This window comes from Falco rusticolus, chromosome Z, assembly GCF_015220075.1.
Source record: "Falco rusticolus isolate bFalRus1 chromosome Z, bFalRus1.pri, whole genome shotgun sequence".
In the NCBI taxonomy this organism is placed as follows: domain Eukaryota; kingdom Metazoa; phylum Chordata; class Aves; order Falconiformes; family Falconidae; genus Falco; species Falco rusticolus.
Window position 1 is genome coordinate 855,815 of NC_051210.1, and position 25,285 is coordinate 881,099.

The 25,285-nt window shown below is 40.1% G+C and overlaps 2 protein-coding genes across 5 annotated transcripts; one reads left to right on the forward strand and one right to left on the reverse strand.

Moving 5' to 3' along the window:
• The first annotated feature begins 315 nt into the window (after positions 1-315).
• FAM151B (family with sequence similarity 151 member B) lies at positions 316-12,957 on the forward strand. 4 transcript variants are annotated; one of them, XM_037374479.1, is made up of 6 exons: positions 316-451; positions 531-656; positions 1,915-2,083; positions 5,234-5,451; positions 7,089-7,224; positions 9,415-12,957. In XM_037374479.1, exons 1-6 carry the CDS (start codon positions 433-435, stop codon positions 9,566-9,568), a joined length of 822 nt encoding a protein of 273 aa, XP_037230376.1. In that variant the 5' UTR covers positions 316-432; the 3' UTR covers positions 9,569-12,957. The 4 variants fall into 4 exon arrangements, with proteins under 4 accessions (XP_037230376.1, XP_037230377.1, XP_037230378.1 ...); XM_037374480.1 differs by having other exon boundaries at positions 1,918-2,083; XM_037374481.1 differs by having other exon boundaries at positions 1,936-2,083.
• Positions 11,444-23,415, reverse strand: ANKRD34B (ankyrin repeat domain 34B). Its single transcript, XM_037374477.1, has 2 exons — positions 18,773-23,415; positions 11,444-17,810 (listed from the first exon to the last, which is right to left on the reverse strand). The coding sequence occupies exon 1, from the start codon at positions 22,622-22,624 to the stop codon at positions 21,071-21,073; it is 1,554 nt and encodes a 517-aa protein (XP_037230374.1). The 5' UTR covers positions 22,625-23,415; the 3' UTR covers positions 11,444-17,810; positions 18,773-21,070.
• Between the last annotated feature and the right edge of the window lie 1,870 nt (positions 23,416-25,285).

The window sequence follows — 25,285 nt, forward strand, 5'->3', positions numbered from 1 at the left end:
CCTCTGCTTTCAATGGCCGGTTCCGGTTGCGGGTCTTGCCCTGGGGGGGTGCGGCCGCGGGGTTCGGCTGGCTGCGGCAGCCCCGCAGCGCCGGCGGGACGCGCCCCCGCCTGCCCGCACGGCGGAGACGGAGCAGCGGGCGCGGGGGGCGGCCCAGGTCTGTGCCCCGGCTGCGGCCGGCCGGTGGCGGCTCCCTGCGGGTAACCGCCGGCGAAGCTCCTCAAAGGCGGGACGGCGCCTGGGCGGCTGCCGGGCTCCGGCTCCAGCCTGCCGCCCCTCCCCGGCGGGGACCGGTTCCGCTTCCTGCGGAAGCACTGGCCGCGCCCGCGGGGGCCCAGCGCGGCGGCGGGGCTCGGCGCAGCCCGGCGGGGGCTCGGCGCAGCCCGGCGGCGCCTCGGCAGGCGGGGCGGTGTCCCCCGCGCCGCCGAGGCGATGGCGGACGAGGCGCAGGGTAAGAGCCGGGCGGCGGGGAGCGGCCCGCGGGGCCGGGGCCGCCGAGCGGCGGTGCTGAGGCCACGTCCCCGGGGCAGGCGCCTGGAGCGAGGCGGCGGTGGATCACTTCGCGAGGCCGCAGCGCGTCGGCGCGAGAGACGGGGCGGCCGTCGGGTGGTTCCACGCCGCGAACAGCAAGGCCCGAGCCGGGGAGGCCGCGCGAAGTAAGTGGGAGCCGCCGGGGACGGGGCCCGGCCGCCTGCGAGCCGCCGGGCCGGCACCCTTCGGCCGGGCGAACGGAACGGCTGCCGGCGCCCAGGCCGGCGGGGCCTCGCTCGGGTCAGGCCGGGCGTCAGCCGAGGCCTCGGGTCCCAGCCGGCAGGCCCGCCCTGCGGCCGGGGGAGCCCCGCGGCCGGCTCGCGTTGGCGCCGCGCTCCGGTCTCGGCGGGTCTCCCTTCCCCCTGCCGCCGCCGCTTGGGCCCGGGGAGGCGGCCGGGGCCTGCCGTGCGGTTCGGCGGGGCGGCACGCCGGGCTGGCTGAGCCCCGCGCGGGACCCGGCCCGGCCTCCGGACCCGTCGGGGGTGCCCAGGCACTTCTGGCCGTGGGTCGTCTCCTAGGGCCTGCGGGTGGCCCGAGGCCCGGTGGTGCTGTGACACCGCGTGGGGTGTCCCGCGTTTTACAGGGCAGCCCTGCTGCCTCCTCTCCGCCCGCCCGCCCGCTGAAGGTGACTGAATTTGGAGCGCTATATTTCAACGAATATTACTCTAACTTACGTGACTGTTGGGGAAAGACATGATTTATTTATGTGCTTTTGTATGCAATCTGCTTTCTCTTGACTGAGTGACTATCTTTGCTATTATTCTTCTAGTCTGAGTCGCAGTATGTGTTGAATTCTCTGCAAAGCTGGTAGCTCCACACAGACTCTCGGATGCCTCTCATGTCTTCAGGAGCTTGTGGCGTCCCTAAGATTCCCACTCACTCTTGTGTTTTTCCTGCCGTTTCTGCCATTTTCCTGGCAGGTTTTGCTGGCTGACTGACTTTTTCTTGACGTTTTGGCTGAGGTGGGTCCGTCAGGCTTGAGAATGAGACAAGGGGAGTACTCGGTCACTGCCAGTGTTAAAATCTTCTGTCTGGAACCCTGTTTTAGGAGGAAAAGGTCTGAAATTCAGCAAGAGCGGATTCAAGCTTTGGATATTCATTTTTGCTGTTCCTCAGGGAGGGAGGAAATGGGGTTACTTGGTCAAATGCATTTGCAAAAATCCATTTTCACATGCCTCTGGATTTCTAAACAGTTTCGTGACTAAAATACCTAGAGGAATAAGACTCTGTTGCTTTGCAGATAGCAGCAGCTTACAGGGGGTGATCTTTGTGCGCCCAGTCCAGTGCAGAAGTTCTAGACTTGCCCTGTAATTGTTACTCTTGAGCAGATACTGAAACTGGGGGGGGGGTTGCGGCTGTTGGAGTGTTTGTTTGTTAAACCAGCAGGTGATGTTCACATGATAGAAGCAGATGTTCTTCTTCGTGGTGCCAAGGGAGGAAGCAGAGACCCTATCATGGCTCATCCGCCAGAAACAGACAGTGACATCACGCTGCAGGAATGGCTACAAGAGATTGTCAACACCAATAAAGGCATCAAGTTGGATTTTAAGAGGTATTTTTATACGGCTTGCATTCTTGCTAATTAACAGTAGCGCTAGCTGTTTTTCGGCATCAGCAGACCACACACTTTCTTACCGTGCAATTTAGTGTATCACATTCCTTGCTGACCAGAAAATGAGGAAACGTGATCAGCATTGCTAAATGCATTGCAAGAATAAAAGCTTTAGAGGTGTTTTGAACTGAAAATCAAGATTTCGTATTCTGTGAATTAGTTACCAAGTTGCTATTGAGCAACATTTTTTGCAGAGCAAAGGGAAAACAGAAATGATAGCATCTATCCAGAAAGATCTTTTCAGTTTTGTGCTTGCGCAGAGAAATTGGGAAAGAGAACCTTCTGACTGGGAAGTCAGACAGTGGCTCGCAGGCTGCAGATGGGGCTGAGGCCCCTGGGTCTTTCTGCCTGGTAGCACATGGGTCTCTCGCTCTGGCCTCCAGCTTTCTTGGTTTCATTCTCCACTGTGGAAGGGGAACGAAAGTGTCTCTCAAGGAACTTGTGAAAAGCTCGCAAGTATGCTGTAGAAGTGGAAAAAAATGGTAGGTAGTTGTAAAATAGGATTTGTACCTGTGGTTCTGTTCAGTGCAGTCAGTTTTCATGTGAATGTTCAAGAAGACACAAACAATGTGGACACCCTAAATCCTTTTATTATTACAGAATCTGTAAGTGTCTGCCTAGACAGAGAAGGGAAAGGACAAGAAAATAGGTGTTTGTGTTTGTTTATTGGGTCAGGGTGGGGTTTTTTGTTGTGTTGTTGGGCTTTTTTAATTATTGTTTAAATTAATTCTAAAACATTCACGTCTTATTTTTCTGTAAAGAATTTTTAGCCAAGTGCCATGATTTAAAATCTTTTAAAATATCCATTGTTGCATTATAGAAGCCTAATTATATAAAAGCATTTAAAAAAATACATGGATGCAGTGCAGATACAATCAAATGAGTGATACAGAATTCGGTGTTCTTTTGGACACTGTTTCTCTGGATACCAGTGCTGAAGTTTTGAGGATTATTTCAATAGCACTTAAAAGCATATGCTTTTATATTTCTACCTTTCAGCTTGATTGACCACGTAATCATATTTCCTGCTGGCTTTATCTACAGGAATAAATGTATTCTGCAAAAGGTTTTCAGAGTCCCACTTGAGAAATGCCAGTCATTCAACACGGAGTCAGCAGTACATTTGAATTTTCCAAACACTGTGCAATAAAAAAGTACTGCTGTTGGTTTTTTTTATTATTATTTCAAGAGATGCTGCTTTAGACTTTTTTCTTTTTACATTAGCTTGTACTTTGTAGTAAAACGGAAGGCATTCCACTTTGACAATCCCTTGTGTGTGGGAAAATGTGAGCTGTTTTGGCCTTGGACTGTGTTAGAGAAACTTAGGCCAACGGTGTTAACTCAAGCCGTCACTAGCTCTTCTTTAAGAACATTTGAGCTAATACTGACTGGAAGTTTTGACTGCAATTCCTGCCAGCCACTATGCAGCTTTCTGAACAATATGAAAGTTAAAATGTACAAAATGACTTAACAGGAAAAAAGACAGGCATTTCAGGGGACAGTTTTTGGCTTTAGAGCTAACCTAATACAGTATGTAGCTGCCATTCCCATTTTGGGCTGCACATCCTGGTATAATTCATCTGACGTCATCATGAGCTAGGCTAGGGAATAACTTGGTACAGAACCATTCCTACAAAACGCTGAGAATAGCTGTTTACCACTTCACTGAACTCACACACTGCTGCTAAGGCAAGCATCAGAACTGGTGTAAGAGTCTGGAGGTAGGCAGCTAGGAATTGGGAAGATAGGGCAGCAGGTACCCATCTGTGTTGCTGAAACAGGCATCTGTGCAGCATGTAGCTTGTAGTTTATATTTGTTATAAGCTGGAGCGGTTGTGATCCTCTCCTTGCTCTTCACAGTGCCTTCTCTCCCCCTTTGTCTCACTGGTGCTGCTGTGACTCACAGAGAGACCAGTTTAGGATGTTGAACAGGGAAACTAATGCTGCAGAACAGCTTGAATAATTCTGTGTTGGCTGAGCATTGTATAAGGTCACTGCAAGATTTTGAGGAAAAGCTAGAAGGTGGCATATTCAGAGGTTTTCACAACTCGTAGGAGAAAACCCAGGTCCTTGCTATTAGGAAATCACAACTCTGACCAATAATAATTGTAAATTCCTGATTGATATACAAAGTATTCATTCATTGTGAGAGAAAAATATGTATTTTCTTGGCATTCATTCCTTTTTTCCGTTATTCCACATTTCCTTTCCTTCCACAATACTGCTGTTTTGGTAGGATAGTATGAATGTTATTGTTTGCTTTCCAGTTAACACTTTTTCTTTTGATTTGAGAGACAAATGAGAATATGTGACTTCAGATATTTAGTTAGATGCTTACAAGTGGTGCTGCACTGGTTGCTCAAGTGACAATACTTTCATGTTTAACAATTAGCTGTAGGATGAACGTCTGATGAGCAGGCTTCATGCTGACGCTACTATGCCACACTTTAAAGCTATGGGAACAGCTACTACCGGTGATAAAATGTTCGGATGGGTGCCCTTTCCCTCTGTTCGTTGCTGAAAATGCTCAGTTTGGGGCTTTTTATTCTCCTCGTGTGGGTGCGTCATCTTGCACAGATGCAAAGGTAACTTTCAGTCTGTTAACTGGATCTGAAATAGCAATAAAAGCCTTACCACTTAAAGTGCTGTTAAGGTTGGGACAGATTATTTTTACCCCTGTGGACAGTATATAAACTTCAGGGATATATCTAAGCAGAATAAATATATTTAAATTCATCACGGTATTTGTGGCTGTCAGCCCAGTGGTCTAATCTAAACAAAAATGTTAGAGCCTGCAGTGGCTTCCTTCATTAAAATTGTTCGCAAGCGTTCAATAGCATCCAAGTCTTAACAGGTTGCAAGGTAGAGGAGCCCTCAGAGCCATGAAGCAGTTCATCTTGGGCAGCAGGGAGACAAGAGACAGTACTTTACTAGCAGCGAGAGTCACCTGATGGCAGAAAGGGTCCTCAGCATTTACTCTCTGGCTTACAGGGACAGTGTCATTAACATATGCATCTATAGATGTGCTGTAAATTTCCTGTCCTTGGTCCAAGTGAGGTGTTTCATCTCACCCATGTATTATTGTTACAGTCTAGAAGCTGTACGGCCTTCCTTGGAACTTCTTAAACATGTGAAGCAGCATTTGAAACGACCTGTTTGGATCAATGCAGACATCCTACCAGGTCCTAACGGGAATGATGCTGTAGTGGATGCAAAAGAGTTCCTCAACACTGTCACTTCATATTTCCCAGATGTAACCTTATCGCTGGGATGGACAACTGGCTGGCACCCAGATAAACACAATAAAGGTAAAGACAGAAAATTTAGTGTTTACACTGCAATAGTCTATTTTCTTCATTCCCTAATTGATCAAAAATAAGCTATATGCCATCTTCTCAGTTTGAAAATAGTCATAAATGAAAGAAGAATTATTTTCTTTGTTGATACATGTTTGATAATGTCTTACGTAGCAATTAGTTCAGTGTTTGAGTTGCAACAGAACTGTTTAAAAATCTGGTATTTTTGTTAAACTGTTTTGTTCTTCAACTCATTCTCACAAACTGAGGAATTCCAGGGTATAGGTGGCTTAAGCCCTGTTCCACATAGTCTTTTGCATAAATCCTAGGAGGACTGGTTTCTTAGTAGGTATTCTGGCATGTTTCCCAAAGAAAAATCGGTCAGCTGGAAATTTAAAACCCTATCAGTGTGTTTTTGCAGGAAAACACTGATTTTAACATTTCATTTCTGTGGAATAATGGATTTTTTTGCAATTAATTTTCCAGCTGGCCATTATTTTAGGGTACTTTTCACAGGCTTCCTCTCGTGATTCTCATAGCTGCTTTGTTAGGGTGTTTTACTCCAGGGCACATGCATTTGTGTGCAGTAGCATAGTCCCCATCAATATCGTCTGTTACCACAACAGCAGAATTATACACTGCTCCAATTGCTAATTGATCATTAGAAAGATTTAGCATCGTGTTGTGAGGATTTTGTTGTATGTTACGCAGCAATTTTACTGAATTGTATGCTACTTTCTGCAAGGTATTTTCAGTGCAGTAAACAGTTGCTGGAAATATGTAATGGAAATACTGTACCGAGCAGCCTTTTTTAATAAATGTAACCTTATCTCTATTCTAAATTGCAGTTCATAGTGATACTAATTAAGGGTATACTGTAAGACATGAGAAAACCAGCTTATTTGACTGGTTTCAACTGAAAGTTGCCATTTGCCCAGCAAGACCTTTTCTTTAAGTTTTGGTGCTTTTTTAGTCTCTCCAGTCACTACATTGCATGAGTAATTGAGAAAAAAATTATCAGCTGTTGTTATTGAAATTAAGGTTTTCATAGCATGTAGAAATAAAAGAACAATTAAATGCCATTTTAAAGAGCTCCAGTGCTTGTAAAAATCTCAATGGCATGAACCTCAAGCGTGTTAGATTATTTGATTGTAGCATTTTTAAGCACAAAACATTTCACCTGCTTCATTTGTGTATAACTCAGTCCTACTGGCTTAATTCAAATTTTTTTCTAAATTTTTCATAATCCTTTGTTTCTAATGGCTCACTGTCAAGTTAAAACTAGGCTGTCTTGAAGTCAGTGGCAGCAGTGTTTAAATTTTAGTGAAAGGACAAAGATACAATTTCCTGGACGTTAAAAGGTGTCACATTCTATAGCTGTATGTAAAATAACACTTTAGTTACCGGAATTACATATTTTCAAAAGAAGGTTATTTTTCCATGTTAGTTTTTCTTTTGTCCTCTGGGACAAGGACATTTTTCATTTATAATCATGGTGATTTCATTTTAGAATTATGTGATTTTCACAAAATTCATATTTGCTCTCGTTTTGTCTTAGAACCTAACCATTCTATAAACCATTGTGTCTTTAATTAGGTAGAGATTGTATTTGTGAAGAATTCTTCTTAACCACATGGTCTTTACTGTAGGCTATGATTGGGTGATGGTGAAGGAAATGGCTCAGATATGCAGTACGCTTTCCCAGCCTGTAACTTTCCCTGTAAGAGCGGCATTAGTACGACAGTCAATATCTGAGCTGCGTTGGTTAATCCAGCAGTCAGATAGGTAAGTTTGAGGGCCTTTGCCTTCAGCTGTCTTGATAATAAAGGCATGTATTTGATTATATTAAATATAGCACGTTAATGTGGACATACCTATCCCAATTACGTTGAAAATATTTTTCTATTCATTTAACCTTTCAGCTCTTTAATTCTTTCAGTGCTTAAATTGTTTCCTCATATAAAATAGGTCCCTATTAATTTCTTTAAAATAATAAAATTCGAAAAAGCCTCTTCCATTACCTGTAATAAGTAATTTTACACCTTGTGTAGGTTTGTAATCCAGTTCCACTATAAACCTTTCATAAGACCAGTATAGTTAAATAGACTAGTTTGATGCTGCAATTTGGAATTAATTCAGTTCAAATACTTACATTTTATCTCTACTTTTTTTTTTATATTCATTATTTGTATTTTCTGTAGTAATGTCACTTAAAAACATCAGAGGTGATTTTTAGATTGGAAGTCAGTGAGTTTGCTACAAAGCAAATTGATTTTGCTCAGGTATTTGAAATACATGCAGTGGCTTCCAAACACTGACTTGTATTTTCTTTCAAGAATTCTCCATGCAAACCCATAACAATTTAATGTTTAAAATTATTTACATGTGATAGAATGAGAATAAATCTGGATGCATACATACTATCCTTTACTCATCTTTTCCACCCACCCTGCCTACCTACACTTTAATAAAGTTGTTCCTTAAGCACCAACCAATGTCAAAGCCTAGGACAGAAAATTTAAGTAGGTCACCTGCCTGGAAGATTTCTAAGTAATGAGAAACAATAGCATAGACAAATAAAGTGCTGTTATTCTCACTTACAGTGCAGAATCAAGAGACAAGTTAGAATTAAACATTTTAAACTGGGAAATTAATTTCAAAATATTGTTATGTTAAGAATATGTCTTGTGAAGTGTCCCATTCTCAGATAATATCCTCACTGGATACAAGCATTATTCCCACTGAAATATTAGGGTTTTCTCTTTTACCTCAGCATAAAATTCTGAGTTTTTCTTTAGTGGCCTGATCAGAGGACAGAAATTCCTGAGCCAGTTTTACAGACATACACGTAAATTAGGATTTAGTTGTATTTTAGATTAATACAGTTTTAATTTAAAAAGGCAAAAATGAAGTATTTGTCATGTGGAGATTGTGGAGGGTAATGCTTTTAACTTTAAATGATACTTTGAAATTTTTGAGTGTTTTTTTTTTAAATAAAGTCTGTGCGATTAATGAGAATAGTGTATGTGATACAGTACAGAAAATACGTACAGCATTCAGTTAATCAGATGGCATTGGTATATATCAGGTGAAAAACCATGAATATGAGATTTCCTCATATTTTCTGTTCTGATGCTCTCTGCTTGTAACTCCTACTCTGTCAAACTTTAAATGCTTGTTTCTTTGCTGGATATCTGCCCAAGTTTTTTATTTTACTCTTTGCTAGATTTGGCACAAAAGTTCACACAAGGACCAGGCTACAGATAAATTGTTCTGGGTGGTGCAGGATTGTCCACCTGAAAAAAGTTTTGCAGTCCTCCTTAGGAATTTTCTTTGGAATTTCTAGCAAGTTTAGCTTTAGGAGCCAGAACTTGAAGTTTGACTGGAGCCAAATTATGTGACTTAACTCCATAAGGGGGGGGGGGGGGGGGGGGAAAGTGGCACAGAAATAGACCTCTGCAAAGTGTAGTTTCCATGTATCAAATGTTTAATTAAAGACTATTAGTTATATTCTTCAGCAGGTATATCTGTACCAAGCATTCCGTGAGCCCTGGGTGCAAGCTAGGATGTGTTTGAGCATGCCTGTTTCTGGGGTAGCGTTTTGATACAGCAGTTGCTTTTCCCAGTAATTTGAAGTCACTGTGATCACAAGATTGGAGAGACTCAGTGCTGTCAGTTGGAGCACAAATGCAGGGTGATGACTTGCCTGGATGTAGAGGGGTGAAGAAGGCAGGGACGTATAACATTGTTAATTCCCATAGTTCACAGATTGTGGTTGCTTAACTTTGAAATCTAAAGGAGATTAAGTTTTTGATATTTAATTACATTCCTAAAATTAAGACACCACAGTCCTGAATATTTTTAGGATCTTATTAGTGCAATGTCTTTCTGTCTTGCATTTTTCATTTTATGATAATAACATACTCTTTTTTTTCTCTTTTCTCTCTCCTTTTTTTTCTCCTCCTTTTGATATAGATACAGCCTCACTGTTTGGACAGGAAAGGAAGATGTGTATTCTGTAGAAGATTTGCTTTACATCCGAGAAAACTTTGATAAAAGTAGGGTTTATTATGACATTTTGGAGCCACAGAATTCTGAATTCAAAAAAGCCATAGGAGTAGAATTGTAAATACAAAGCAAGCAATGTCTGACCTTCTTGTTCAGAGAAATGCACTTCCCTTACCAAAAGGATTGTATAGAAAGCATCTGTGGTTTTTGGAGGAGTTACTGTGTAACACTTCATTGAAAGGCTTCTCAAACAAAAATGCAATGCCTTCTTAATAGTTCGTTACTCATATGTATGTTCCATCTCCTTCACCCACTAGGGTGTAGTAAAGGCTACTCACATTACCTAAATATTCTAGTAGGGGTTGGAACTAGATCATCTAATTTAAGGTCCCTTCCAGCCCGAACCATTCTGTGATCCTGTGGTTCTTCCCTGCAAGCACATAAAGGGCAGAGTGGCCCCAGCTGATAGCTGCGGACCAAGGCAATTTGCTGCTTATTGCTTTTGTGTAGGCCAAGGTCTGTGGGACACTCAATGTCTAGTAAAGCCTGTTCTTGATTTTACAGGGGGGAAGAAGAGTCGGAACTGTGAGTATGGAACTAGGCAGGTCCCAAAGGGATTATTTTGTAGCTCGTCTTGGTACGCTCCATTTTTACTGCCATTGCAATTGATAATGTTCTTACTCCTAGTCAACAGAAGATTCTGTTTGCTAGCTGTGAAGAGTGGGATCTGTGATGCTACACGTTCCAGGGAGAAAGAATAGTTATTTTTACTGAATTAATACTAATCGATTCCTCTGTAATGTGGCAACTGTGCATTCCGCCCATGGCTTGCCTCCATGCTTTCTGAGCCATCAGCAACATACTCCTTGGATTGTGAGAAGGCTGAGTTGGAGTTACAGTACAGTGTAACTCATATACTTAATGAGAAAACTATATATGATACAGTACGGAACATACATTCAGATGTCATCACTGCAAGCTGGAGTTACAGCTGCACTGCGGGAGGCACTGGGGCAAGCAGAAGCCCTAGAATGAAGAATAATCCTGTCCTCTACATAGAGCACAAAGATGGATTGCAGTGAAGTGCACACAGCATCATAAGACCTATAGTGTTTTGTAAGAGAGAAGTGCTGGTGGTTCTTTCAAGACCTTGAAACTAAGTTTTAAGTATAACAGGAGTTACGTTAAAATACTCTGTTGCAGGCTTTCTGAAAGCCAGAGGCTCCAAGAATGAAATAGCTGCACAGCGATTAGTGCTTACAGCAAAAACTGTACATTTCTGTGATAGCACAGTTATTTTCTGCATTCCTCTGGTTTATGTGTCTTTTTAACTCTCAGAATACAACTTCACAAATTTTCAGAAGTTGAACTTCCCTCTGAGAAAAACTAAAACCATTGCAACCCTCCTTACACCTGCAGGATGTGTCTAACTTACTTCATTTTAAGCTTTTTTTGCCTCGTTTGCTTCTGCATCCCTTAACACATACACTGAAATCTATGCAGACTGAGACACAAGCTATGTGTTGTTGCCTTCTGCCAAACATTACAGGCTGTTTTTTGCAATGACAGGAGATTCTGATTTCTAAATGAAAGCTGATTCCATGAAGAGTCATTACCCTGTCATCTTCTTGCCCTCCTCTTCCTATTCCTTTCACATGTTTCCCACAGGAATTGTGTTAACTTTGGCATTTTACACAATGCTGGACAGGCTGTTAGTACTAAAGTGTTAAATTACAGCAATTTTTGGTTCTTACATCGCGTTAGTACAACTGTGATAGAAAAGTTATAGTTATTCATTATAATTATATTATATTTATTAATCCTGAATCTTGAAATATGGTGATTTCATGCAGTCATTAAAATTCAAGCTTCCTGGTTACCTACAGCTCCTTTGCCAGATTTACCTATTAATTGTTTTACATTACTGAGGGGTAGAGCTTTCATCATTTTTGTTACTTACTAAGATATACTTGGATAAAATTAGGAAATATTTTTCCAAATAAGGAAGAAAACTGTCTAGTTGTACTTGCAGTTGTTAAACAAAGTACTGAATTTAATTACACACAAGGTCAAATTTGGCAGCGTGATTCCTTTTAATTAATTGAGAGCAATTATTTATTTTTCAGTTCACTGTGACAACGTGATCTGATCTGAACAGATGTAACTTCTCAATCCTTTATAGCATCCGTTTCTTTGAGCTTTGCATGCATACTTTGCTATACCGTGGGAGGAAGAGAGATTAACTGTTTCCTACCTGATCATAATAACTATGGAAAATATTTTAAATACTTGAGAGACCCTTTTCTAAGCCAGATCATTTTGACTAAAACAGGTTCAGGAGCTATGGCATGAGCAGGTGTGCTAGCAGCTCTGATCATGTGGTGTCCTTTCCTGGATGAAGACCGTTGCCCCTGACTCCCCTTCAGGGAGAACAGGATGTATGAATGACCAAAGCTTCAATTAAACCGGAGTTACAGACATTGTTTTGTCTCTGTAGTACATAAAATGGACTAGTAGGAAATGGTGTAGCTCAGAGGTCTTTATTTTCTGGGGAATACCATTGAACGGGAAGCACTTAGGGGACATCAGGCAGCTTTTGGAATCAAATGCATCATAGCTGCATTATCCAGAATGACTTGGGCAGGTGTCTCATAACAGAATTTCCTTTTGAGGGCCATAAAGGAAATAGCTTGATGACACATAGCTGTAGCCGTGTTCATTTATTGCATGAAAGGTGCCATTAAAGAGCATTGAGTTTTTTCTTACTGCACACTTTACTAGTTCTAGGCTTAGTCTGGGGTTTTTTTCAAAGTATTGCTGGTTATTGAGAAGCAGCAATACTTTCTAGCCATACATTTATTTCTAATAGATTTAAAGACAAGTATCATGTTGTCCTTTCATTCCACAGTTTATATAAACGTTTAGGATTAGGATGGACTACTTTTTTCACCTCCTTCTTGCAGGCAGTTACATTTATTGGTTAAAGGGACTTTGTCTTTCAGTTAGTTGGCTAGGAGGCCTTTTTGCATCCACACTGACAAACTTTTCTGTTCTTTAGAAACCTTTTCCCCCACTTAGAAATTCCAACCTGAAGTATTAAGATTTGTTAAAACTGGTTAAACTATTACATAAAAACCATCAGCAATAGCCAGAAGTATTTTTAAGGGTGCAGACGGTATGGAAGAAATACCACATATGAGTAATATGCATGGATATGAGTAGACAGGGATATTGAGATAAAAGAAGACATGATCTGGATTAACAGAAAAATCAGTTAAGGTAACAAGATATGTAAAACTAGATTAAACAAAAGACTAGAAAGGAATTCCATGAAGCATTCTTGCAGTGACAGAAGAGTTTGACTGTATGGTGAATTTGATTATTCTGTGTGGATTATCCTATATGCCTGAATTTCTGTCTATATTTTTTACCCGTGGATCTCTTCCCTGTGGAGTTGTTTATGCCCGTCTGGTCTGAGTTGCACATAAATAAAATTAATTTGAATTTGTTTCTCTGTTTTCATGTCAGTGTTCATACAAATGCTGTCCTAAAATAAGGTGTGTTAGCTGTGGGGCTGGCAATAAGATAATAAAGGTGAGATAAAAGCCAGTTAGTTACTCTGTTGGAAACAGATCTGTGGCATGTTGATGTTACTCTAGCTGCTTCTGTCTGGGTGGGTTTTTTCACTTTCTGGCAGGGATCGATTCCTTGTACTGAACTGTGGAATGGAATAATTTTCTCTGTCAGTGTTGCTTCATGTTTGTTGAAATCTTTCAGACAGTTTTTTGGACTTAATTGTCCTTGTTACGTGAAAAATCTTTAGTGGAATTAGGTATTTTTTGTGATGTCCAGGTGAGTTAATTGATTAATAAAACATCTCTTAATTTACTCCAGATGGTGTTCAAGCTTTGTATTTTTCTGTGAATTTGATGGAACTTACTAAATAGATAAAATAATGTTACAGTAGAGAGTTGACATCATTAGTCCTGCATAATTACTCAGTAATCCTGCAGTAACATGTATACTGATGGAAGCAAAACAGCCCCTGATTTTCTGAGGTTTGTATTGTTTAAACGTGCTGTGGAATTGAAGAAAGTGCCCCCAGAGACACATTTTTTAAAAGCGATTCTTCGCATCTCCGTCACCAGCATTGATTTGAAGAACTACTCAGTTTTGGCCTACTCTGCAAAAAAACCCAGAGTATTTTTCTTCTATTAAAACCTTCAGATTAAAGCTTTTTATGTTTTACTTACCAGCCAGCTGTCTGTATTGGGCCGTTTGCTAATGTTACTACAGACTTTGCGCTGTTAAACCCTGTTAAATGTTTGAGTCTGAGCACTGTAAAGCTTTCACTTGTGATTTTTATTGTGCTTTGTTTGGATACTGAAGAATTTTGATTGCAGCACCTGGCATGTGCTGTCTTTTCTGCAGCAGCCCCAGGAAGCCGTGTTTGAACCTTCCATGTCCCCTTGTGCAGGGGCAGGTTTACATAAACCTCCGCTCCTGCAGCCCACCGTCAGGCTTTTGTGTTACTGGTGATTAAAAAGACACAGCTAGGGAATTACACAGAAAGTCTTGATAACTCATTTAATAGTTCGGTGATGAAATGGCCTTGTCCTTCCTATTCTTTAATAAAAACCAGAAATTACAGCAGTGGGAAATTAAAAATGTTTGGACTGGTTTGGGGTTTTATTGTTTTTTAAAGGTTAGGGAAAACCTATTATATTATTATGAACGGCATCCTGCATTGTATCCAAGAGTCTGCGGAGCTTTCCCATGGATTTCAATGTTCTAAAATTTCTTTTGCATGAGTTCAGATTTCTTTCAATTTTCAGAGAGTTTTTCTTTTAATAAGGATAAAACTACTAATAAAAGAGTTTAGGAAGTGTTTGGATAATTTTTTAAGGAAACAAGTTTTCCGTAAGTTTTCTGTTAATTAGAAACCATTTTCTACCATGAAACAATTCCATGTCTTGAAATCTTAATTGAAAAACAGTTTTTTGTTGTGGTGTTTTGATGCTCACAGACATTTATTATTTAGTTGTTCTTTTTTGTTGTTGTTGCCAGAGTATCTGTTTGCCTATGCAGTGTGATTCCCTGATGCATAGGCTTATCTTCTGTGTATTAGCTTCATATATTTTCTGTCAGTTTTACTAAGATTTTTATCTATCAATGTTACGCTAACCTATATGGAAAAATACGGGTTGCTAGACAACATCCACACCGGCTGTTGCATTATTCTTTGGTTCTTGGCCTCTTTTCTAGGGCTTTGCTAGATGAGTTTTGGCATATGTCTTCGTAGTGAAGTAAGATCTAACTACTTTCTAGCTACAATTACTTCTGATACGTCTTTACTGCAAATTACTGTAACTGTTCTATTCTCACCCTTTTAGTAGCATGGCTGAAAAACGTAGCCACTCCACGCTGTAGTCACTCCGAGTTGCACTGGGGCATTAGGCATAGGTGTTCCCTCATGCAGGAGCAGTAATTTTCTGGCAGGTCAGTGCAATAAGCAGCTGAGGATAGCATCTTTAGACTGCCACAGCAGAGCTAATTCATTAAAACCCATAATAATATAAAGCATTACTTTTTTACTGTGCTTCCAGTAAAATTCAAAGTATCGTACTCTATCATCTTCTGAATTTTGAACATCTAAATTTTTGCAGCAATTGTATGTTGCTGTTTAATATCCTTATACTTATCTTGGTTCCCGTGAATTTTACAGTGATGCTTTTGTCATTATAGCTGTTGTTCTCACTGCCTAATTGTGATTCCTTTCATTGCTGTAGCAGAAAAAAAATTGCATGTGTGAATTCATAATCTCAATGGGCATCTGCCCAAGCAGAATTAAAATGTGTTTTTAAAAGGTGTTCTCATTATTGTGCTTTTAAATTGCATGTACAGGTCAAGTTTATATTTTAAAATGGACTAGCTTTTGAGAGAGAAGGCTGTAACTCATGCCATCTGTGTCAGTTTGTGAAAATGTTCAGAATTGCTAGCTGATGCCTTCAGGGAAAAAATACAGGAATTAATTACAGTTGATGAGCATGCATCTGCATTTCAGAAAATTGAGAATAAACTGGACTGTATATAATCCTAAGAAAAATACCTCACTGTTCAGTTTAAGATCTTAGTATGTTTTGTAAAAGGCTGAACATAAATTAACTTTTTTCTGCTTGGGACTAAACCGCTGAATTAACATTGTATCTACAGCGTGGTGCTTGCACAAGCAATGCCGTATTTGTGATTAAATTTAAAATAGTTCGTTCAGGCTGCTACGTGACACATAGTACCACAGAGGATTCACATGGATGCAGAAGGAGTTTTAAGTAATTATTCTGTAATTCCTATAATTTGGTTATTACAAACTTTCATCTTTGTTCTGCTTTAACATTCTGTTTGCAAGGAATTTTAAGTAAAGAATTTGTACAAAGTAACTTAACTTGCCTCTATCACCAGAGTGCCTTGGTCCCTTCATCAAAGTCCTTGGGTTCTGTTGCCCATTCTGCAAAAAGCAGCAGCTTATATTTTAATTGTATGAAAAGCCACAGCCAGGGATATTCCTGAGAGGTCTGTGCTTGCTTTCAGCCAGCCACATGCGTCATTGGCAAAGGAGATGCCTGCTCAGGTAACGGGTGTCCTTCTCTGAAGAACAGGGATTTTGCATATGTATATATTTTAAAATAAGTTTAACTTGTGTAAAGGAGTGTAAGACCTATTGTCTTTTAAAAAGCGTTAGTAGCTGGGTATTTTATCAGAACAATTCGTCACAAAAATTGGAATTTTATCCCTTCTGCTGTGGAAAAAAAAAAAAACAACAAACCACCCTGAGTTTTCTTAAGATGTATCCTTGACCAAACATGATTTGGTTTGTGGTACCTTGAAGGTATTGCTGTGCCAGTAATACTTGAAGGTGAAAGTGTGTGGCTGGGAGATACCGGAAAATATTTTACAACAGGCATTCCTCAAATTCTGGATTTGGACATGAATTTAAGGAAAAAAGCGTGTTCTTTTATGAATACAGTATGCATGCTTTTCGTAGGATGGCTATTTGTGGCTGATGTTAGCCTTTCTATAACAAGCTATGTGCCTGTTACACGAACAAAAGAGCAAACTAATGGAATAATGATTTACTAATGTAAGAATCAATTTATATATAAATACTTGATATTAATTGGGAAATTAATTAGTTGCATTGTGTAACAGGCGCAGAAAGATGAAGGTTAGAATTGAGAAGAAAAGATTAACTTAATGATTGGTTTATTTTAGTGTTTTTCTTGTGTAATTGCATTGAGTTATGGCAATGTTCTTATGGAGCATTGTATAACGTATATTATACATACATATATACTGCATATCTGTAAAAGACAAAAGTCAAAAAAAAGCAACTTTAAATGCCTTTCTCCTCAAAGCAAAAAGAAAGTGCAGGGAGGGCTTTTTTGAAATGTACTTTCAACACCATGCCTTAAAGAAAACCTTGAAAACTTTTTTTACAGTGTTCCTGCGTAGTGGGTTTCCGTTTTAAAATTTCTTGAACAAAAATAAGTTTTTTAATGATCACTGTCTTTTGAGGCCACTAGTTGTCTAGAAGTCACTTTCATTGTATTGTTTCACAGCGTTTTGCAGAGAAAATGAAAACCAAAAGTAAAAACAAAAAAGTCTTTCACCTTTCTAAACTTACCACGTAGATTTGAAATTAGTAATCTCACAGGAAGTGAAATACAGCTTTTACTGAAAGCCGTAACTTATGTTGACAGGAATGCCTGGTGCCAGAAACGTCACTGTCATTTTATATAGCTTGAATGTTTAAGGATTTGATGCCATTGGTCTCTTTCTGTACGTTGGAGTGGATGAGCTTAACTGAATTGTTCACTGTAAGGTCTGAGAACTAGTGCAGGTGGTTCTCTTTGGATGGGAAGCCACAGCTCTTACAACTAGCAAGGAAAATGTTTCAGCTCGTGGTCTTTTCTTTATCAAGATGCATAAAGAACACCTGAAAGGTATTTTGTTGTTTCTAAGCTTTCGTGTTTCAGGGGAAAACTTAACATTAGAAATTCTGGTCTTGCTTCCCATTCTTTGCCTAGTGGACGCCTTATGGATGACAAAGATGACAAGGATTAGGACTTGAAAATGGCAGAAGTGTGTCTCCGCTGAAGTAGAACCACAGTAAACAACTGACAGACAGACAGAGCCTCTGTCACACAGTGCTTTGTACAAATGTAGCTATGTTGGATTAAACCTAATTAACACTTCCAGTTTTTCTATACAGAGGCAGCCTGAGAAATGCTTAAGAGCAAGTACCTTTGGTAGTGACTCAGCATCTCCTAAGTGGTGAACAAAGGATGTGTCTATTTCCATATTCCCTGAAGAGGGAAAAAGATAACTTTTATTTATGCATTGTAACAACATACACAGAACAAAACTGAGTTGTTTTTCCTTTGAAGGCTCCTTGTATCATTGATGCAACAATAAATACTAACTTTCACACTACTTCTGCATCAAAATTAAGCACAAAATACTGGCAATACTACAGCAGAACTTCAGTTCTCAAGACATTTGCCATTTTCCTCCATTGGCTGAGCGTTTTATAAAAAAACTTTCAGTTGAGGGAGCAGTAATCTCACATACATAAATAATTTAAAAATCAATACAGCAGAAATTGGGCTTTATACCTCCAGCAAAGATACCAGTTAGAACATCTCATCTGTTAGGTTTTTTCCTAAAAAAAGAATTTGGGTTTTTTTTAATGTACTTTTTAGCTTCAAATATTTTAACTTCATGGTTAATGACATTAACAGACATTTCCATTTACATCATAAAAATAATTTGAAAAGTATACTGTGTCTGTATGTGGTGTTTGTAGGGACCAATTTCTACCCAGTTAATAATTTAATATTGATATGTTTTCGTACATAGTTCCTCTGCCATAGAAAGATTTCCACGTAATCCTTGTTTCTACCTGGTATATGCAGATGCTGATGTGGCAACGTCTCCTGAAGAGGCAGAACCTGAATGGAACCAAATATTCCCATCACCTTCCCTATGTTTCCATTGGTATTTAATAGCTCTTGTACGCAATTTTATTTTGGAACTTGCCCGTTTTTGCATGCTTAATGTGTACACTCAGGTAGCTGTTTGTTTGTTTTAGCACAGTGAACAGTTCTTGTTTGTGTATGTGCAGAAACTAGAGTGTGCCAGCCAATCCATAAATTACCAAGAGCCTTTCAGTGGATGAATAATCCATCTCTAAAAAAAACAATGCATTTATGACTGGTACTGATTGGTCTTGAGGAGTGAAGAAACTAAACAAGTGTGACAATCATACCCGAGTAGGTCAAATGTGATAATGTGGCGCAGCTCACTGCAGGCCTTCCCAGCTGCCTCCAGAGCGCTACACATCCCAAGGTGGCAGAGCTGGGGCTGGAGGAGGACAAAGGACACTACAGATTTCAAGACCCGTATTTTGTGGAGAATTAGTTTTGACAACTGCAATACAGATTTGCATCTTTGTTTATCCCAGCTCCCTCTGAGCACTTGGCCAGAGAATCAGTGGTAAGATCATCCGCCTCCTAGCAATTGTCACCAGGGATTTTGTTGCAAAATTGATTTAAGATTTATATTTGCAGTTTCAGATCAGCACTTGATAGGCAACTCTTGTGTAGAGATACAAACCATACTCCTTTACTTTCCAGTGTCAAATGTGCCCTTCTTTGAAATACGCATTTTACGAACTTATGGGTATTTTTATATTTTTAATTAAATAAAACCTGGGCTATCCTTCTGGCTAGTTTGGGTCAGCTGTCCTGGCTCTGCTCCCTCCCAACTTCTTGTGCACCTGCCCCCTGGCAGAGCATAGGAAACTTGAAAACTTCTTGATTTAGAGTAACCACTACTTAGCAACAACTAGAACATCAGCGTGTTATCAACGTTATTCTGATACTAGATCCAAAACACAGCACTGTGTCAGCCACTGAGAAAAAAATTAACTCTATCCCAGCCAAAACCTAAGACAAATTGCCTTACACTAAGGGCAAAGCTAAGTAACATTAAGATTTTTTGTTAGGCAACGTCAGACTGGGTGAACTTTGACTGAAGCTGCAAGAAGGCAGATAGTATCCACTTGTGTAGCTTCAGAATAAAAGTACTTCATTTCGGTGTACAGAAAATCACATTATACAGACACAATTTCAATACAATTAATTTCTGTGAATTATGACAAAACAGAACACATCCAGTATTTCTCAATCTTTAGAAGACAAATTATAAAATGCCAAATGCAATACCAGAAATTAAGCATCTGTGGAACACGCACAAAGACAAGGTAGATGTTTGGAATTGCAGAACACTTAAATAGGAAGGAAAAACAGATTTTAGATAGAGATACTTAAAAATGCACAGTAGCTTGGAGGCAAAGGAGTATTCCTCATCTGTAAGAAATTCAGTTCTCTGCTTCAAATTAGGCAAAATGAAAACTTCCATTTCTCAGGTGAGTATCGTAGCTGTTGGATTTCTTTTTTTAAGAGTGGAGCAGGAGGACAGAACTCTTCCTTGCTCCCAAGCACGTGTGTGAAGCATCAGCACTGCTCAAGATAGCATCTACATCTGCCCCACCATCTGTATCCTGTCTTGAAAAGAAACCCCAGCCTGCGACTGGAGAAAGAGCTCCTGCATGATGTAGAGATATTTTTTTTTTTTTAATTAAGTCTGGAACTACAGAAAGTAATGGGCCCTGGTTTAGATACAGCCTCTGCCTCCCCCCACCCTTCCTCTTTTTAAATGAGCAGATTCCAGCAATCCAATAGCTTGAGAAGCCCAAGTCAATTCATGTGCCTGACAGTGCAAGCAGGATTTGGTCTTCTACGTGAGATCATTCTGGACTTTTTGCCGCTGTGCTGGCTTCTTGACTTGGCTCCCAGGCATCGTGTGCTGAACTTCAGCCCTCCGGTGCGCTGTGTATCAGACTGACTTCCAGTGGGCAGCAAGGCGTCGAAAGGCTCCCCGGTCTTTAGCTGGCATTCCCTAGGCATAGCTATGCATACAACACACCTCTACAACATGAATTTTATTGACTCTGTTATTGTCTGTTCATGTGCAGTAAAGCCATTGAAGCCAGAAGACGCTGCCTACGTACACCTGCCACTGTCCACCCCTCGTGCATGCTGGCTGTGTCTAGAATTTCTGCACATTGCACAACTTGGACAGAGTCAGATGTCCAGCATCACAGTCAAAATTTTCAGGTTTCTAAGTTCCATGTGTACCACCTTTCTGGGTGCAGAAAGAGTAGGCATTTGGGAAAACCTAGGAGGGATAGTATTTCCAACCTAAAATGAGAATTGCAGTGCCCGAGACCCATTGTGGGTTCAGCCTGTCATGGGTAAGATTTCAATGCTGAAGCTGAAAACATTAAGAAAACAGTGTAATAAATATTCCTCAGTTTGCAGAAAGCAGCATCATTAGTTAATGTGGTCTCAAAGCTATTTAACTCTTCATGTGGTCTCAAAGCTATTTAACTTGAGAAAGCTTTGTATCACCGCCCTGCTGTTTTGTGGTATGTATCATTACAGTGAGGTACTGCAGTGAATATGCACGTATCATAAAGATTTTGTAATCCTTTACTCCCTTGTTAAAAATTCACTAATTGCTTAATCTGCTCAGTCTGTAATGACTGCCTCCTTAGTAGCATTTTCATATTTTTGGTCTCCCCAGGGAAAGCAGGTGCTGCTGGTACTAAGTGTTTTTGTCCACAGGAAATCATGCCAGAAACCCGGTTTATGAAAGCAGTGTCTGGAATTGGGGGGTGAGGATTCACATTCAGTGGTGGGAGAAAACCTGGTCTTGTCTGAGCAATATGATCCAACAATACGGCTCCTGGACTCTCTCTTTCCAGAAAAGCTTGGTTTCTCCTGCTCAAAGTAAGAGGCGGCATGGTGTCCACTACTTCTCTAGAACTTGGTAACAAAGAGCGAGATGGAGAAAAAATCTTTTTCTTTTCTATCACTGACTTACTGTCTTCTGCAGCAGCAGGACTTAGACTGTTAGTTAACTGAGAATCAGAGCTGTAGTGATTTGCTCCTGAATTTCTTTTCCGGATAATACTACTGAGGTTTGAAATAAAGCTGGTTTGTGCTGAACTGACATCCCTACCCATAGGAATCCCACTGGAGATATGCTTCCCTTCAACATAAGGAACCTGACAGTTTAGCTCATCATATGATAATTTCCTCGATCCAGTTTGATTGAAGGTTGTCAACAAATGAGCAGTGTCTTTTATGTCAATACTTTGGTGCCTGGTAATGAATCTCTTTGATAAGTCAAGGCCACTAATTTTAAAAGAGACCTCTTCTTCTGGACTAATATCATGAAGTTCTTGTAAACAGGCAGTTTTATTCTGGTGGAACAGTGACGGAGAACTCTTTATCCAAGGCTCAGACTGCAGCCGCTGCACTTGTGCCAGCTTGGACCCTACTTTTGTTGAGCTGGATTTTCTCATCAGTGAAACTGTCTGAGATGAGTTGTCCACACTTCGTAGATGATCCAGCTCTTTAAAGCTGAAAAGTGCTTTTTTAGTTTCATTTGAACTTGAAAGTGGGGAGGGAGATGTTTTCAGTTCTATTTCTGATGGGGAAGTGCAAGCAGCGGGGGAATGCCATTCCTCCAGGTCTGCAGGAGGCATGTTTAGGTACTGCTTTGTTTTCTGCCTTCCTGATGGGGACTTGTCCATCGTGATGATGATGACTTCTTTTCCTTGTGCCCTGCAGGCATTAAGAAGAACTTTCAGGGTCTCTTTGTCTTCAGAGTTTATTGCATACACAAGTGCAGAGCAATTGGAATGATCTTGCAGGCTTGGGTCAGCTCCACTTTTCAGTAGCAGAGATACCACTTCAGGGCCTGCTTTTTCCAAACAAGCATGCATCAAGGCTGTCTTTCCAGATTTGTCCTGTATGTTCGGATCAGCCTTGTTTTCTAGTAGGTATTTAACCATCTTTGCCTTGCTGGCACTCTGGGAGTCCAGGTGTTTTGTCCTACAAGCAATCATTAAAGGGGTTTCACCTCTGTCATTGCTCTCGTTGATGTAGGCGCCACCCTCGAGTAACAGTCTGGTGAGGCGAAGCCGGCTTTGATAGACTGCTCTTATCAGGGAATTTCCCTCTGCTGGCAACTCTGCCATTTCCATCATCGCACTTGTCTCACACCTTCCTAGTAGCTGGGAAGAACACCTGGTTTTCAGAGAAAGCAAAAAGGCCCTCCAGAAAAAACGAAATAGAGGATTTAACTGCACAAATTGCTTCTATAAACACCTCTGTATTTTGTGAAAAGACTCTGAAGGGGAAGAAAAAAAAAAAAAAAAGAAAAAAGGTAGTCCCACCTAAGCTTCAAGAAACACATTAAAAACTTAAAATAATATCTGTATAAAATTATAACCTTCATAGATGCTTAAAGCTTGGCTGTCAGTTCTGGTTTGTGTTTTTTTACTGTTCCCCCTTTCATCACACTTTGCCAAATAAGCTGCAAAAAAAAGTCTTAATCCTTCACATGCTAATGGCTTTATACTGACTGCACTCAAGCAGCTGTAGTAGTTGTACCACTCCTGATTTTCACCAGTGCAAGAAGCAAGAACTGAATGAATCCTGTAAAAGTTTTTTCATTAATGTGAGACAGTGTCACATTCACTTATTCTTTCTCATAAAATTACAATGCTAAACATCTAGAAATTAATGAGAAAAATAAAGTTCACAGGTCTTAAGGAAAGCAAGCATAGTAAAATATTTTTTATCTAAGAAGAAACTATTAAGTGGCTGGAAAACAAATAAAAAGCAATCGCATTTGTGGAAGTACACTACCTTCCTTATGTTGCTTTGAAAACATACTAGTTTGAGTGAAATAGTGTAAGTGAAGTGATGCACAGCTTGTCCCACTCATCATGGGGATCAGTCGACTGAGAGGGAGTCCTGTACCTGAGCAGACTGTATCAGCTCTAAAACAAAAGAAACATTTGACAGTATCAAAGAAAATCTGAAGTTATCACTCAAAAAAATTAAGAGCTTAATGCGGTATAAATAACAAAAGGTCTTGTACAAATGTATACCTGCAACTAATACAATTAAATTACTTTTATTTATGTCTTTTATGTGCTTATGCATGCGTAGGGAAAATCTTTAAAAGAAAAAAATACCAATATTTAACAGTTGGCAGAGCAATGTAATTCCAAGAGAAAATCAGACTAAGAAAATTACAGGGGGGGTTATTTACAGTATATTTCTAGAGAAAGAAAAGTGTTTAATTCATTTAACTGCAAAGGAAATTAACAGAGACTCATTTTTATTTACCACTGAAAGCACTAGTAATGTTCTGGTGAATAACTGAAGAGCAGTTAATTTTACTGTCTTTGATATTGGAGTTTTACTTCGAATTCCAAAATCAAAGAATGTAGTTTGTTCTAAACAAAGTCCAACAAAGAAACAAAAAAATGTTGGTTGAAATACACAAGACATTTTTGTCACAGATTCCATCCCTCCATTTATTTCACTCCATGGCATCACGCTCTGCAGCTTACAGGTGCTTTTACTAAGCAGTGACACCCCGTGGCTCATCAGTCACTAAGAACAGTTAGGTAGGGGGCTTCATACTTGCACTGGGTTAACAAAGTATGTAACTATTATTCAATATAGTCATTCGGAGACATGGCGTAATAATGGTCACACATAGCATGTGTTTGCGTAAGACATCTCACAGTATTTGGAACGTGAGGAAAAAAAACTCATGAGACAAATGTGTGAGATGAACCAGTTCTCCTTTGGTGGCATTTTACTCCTGGGCTTATAGCCCTCACAAAGACTGCTCACTGTGTGTGAGCACAGTGAAGGGGAAAAAAAAAAAAAAAAAAGGTTGTCCCACCTAGGCTTCAAGAAACACATTAAATACTTAAAATAATATCTGGATAAAATTATAAACTTCATAGATGCTTAAAGCTTGGCTGTCAGTGTATGACTGCAGTCCTGTTCCGAGCACTAAAGGAGGATGGAAGAGGGCCAGAACTTCTTTGTTTGTCCATAGCAGTAAACATCCCACTTCTGATCACTGCTAAGAACAACGGCACCACTGTGGTACTATCATCGTCTTTTGACCGGTTCTTGGTTTCCCCCCTCTGTCTTGACAAAGTATTTTTTAGAAGTAGTTGCGTTGAAATTACTTTAAGGATTCATTCCATTATACTGCAAGTACATGATTCAGTAGTGTCTATCTCAGCTTTCATTCATGTGCAAATCATTATTATGAAATGCATATTTTTGACAAGTAATATATTCAAGACCTTTATCAAGTCTTTTATAAAAAGTATAAAATTAATTTGTGCATTTAGGTTTCCAGAAACAAACTAAAGAAAATTCATTTGTGCGTTTAGGTTTCCAGAAACAAACTAAAGAACAGCTAGCACAGATGCTCGAATTCTGATTGTGTTCTCCCTTGGTTCTGACCTACCTGGAAGTCACCAGTGATTGCATTTCTTTCATATTTATCTAAAGCTCTTTTGATACTTAAATTGCTTTCTTTACTTAAGTGAGGGCATACAGTGCTCCTTACATGAGCCTTTTCACCTGCAGCAATACCTTTTAAGGCCAAGGCCAAAAGAACATTAAACAGGCACAGAAAGAGAATAACACTACTTGAAGTCATGCAGCGGCTCAGTGCTAAAAATGAGATTTTTTCTGACATCTGATCAAATGCCTCCAATTTCTTAAATTCGATGTCTCCGTAGACTTTACCAAGACTGTTAACGTGAGTGAGGGTAGAGGAAGGCTAGTCTAAGCCAATAGTTAGAAGTCTGGAGTAGATTGGGTTG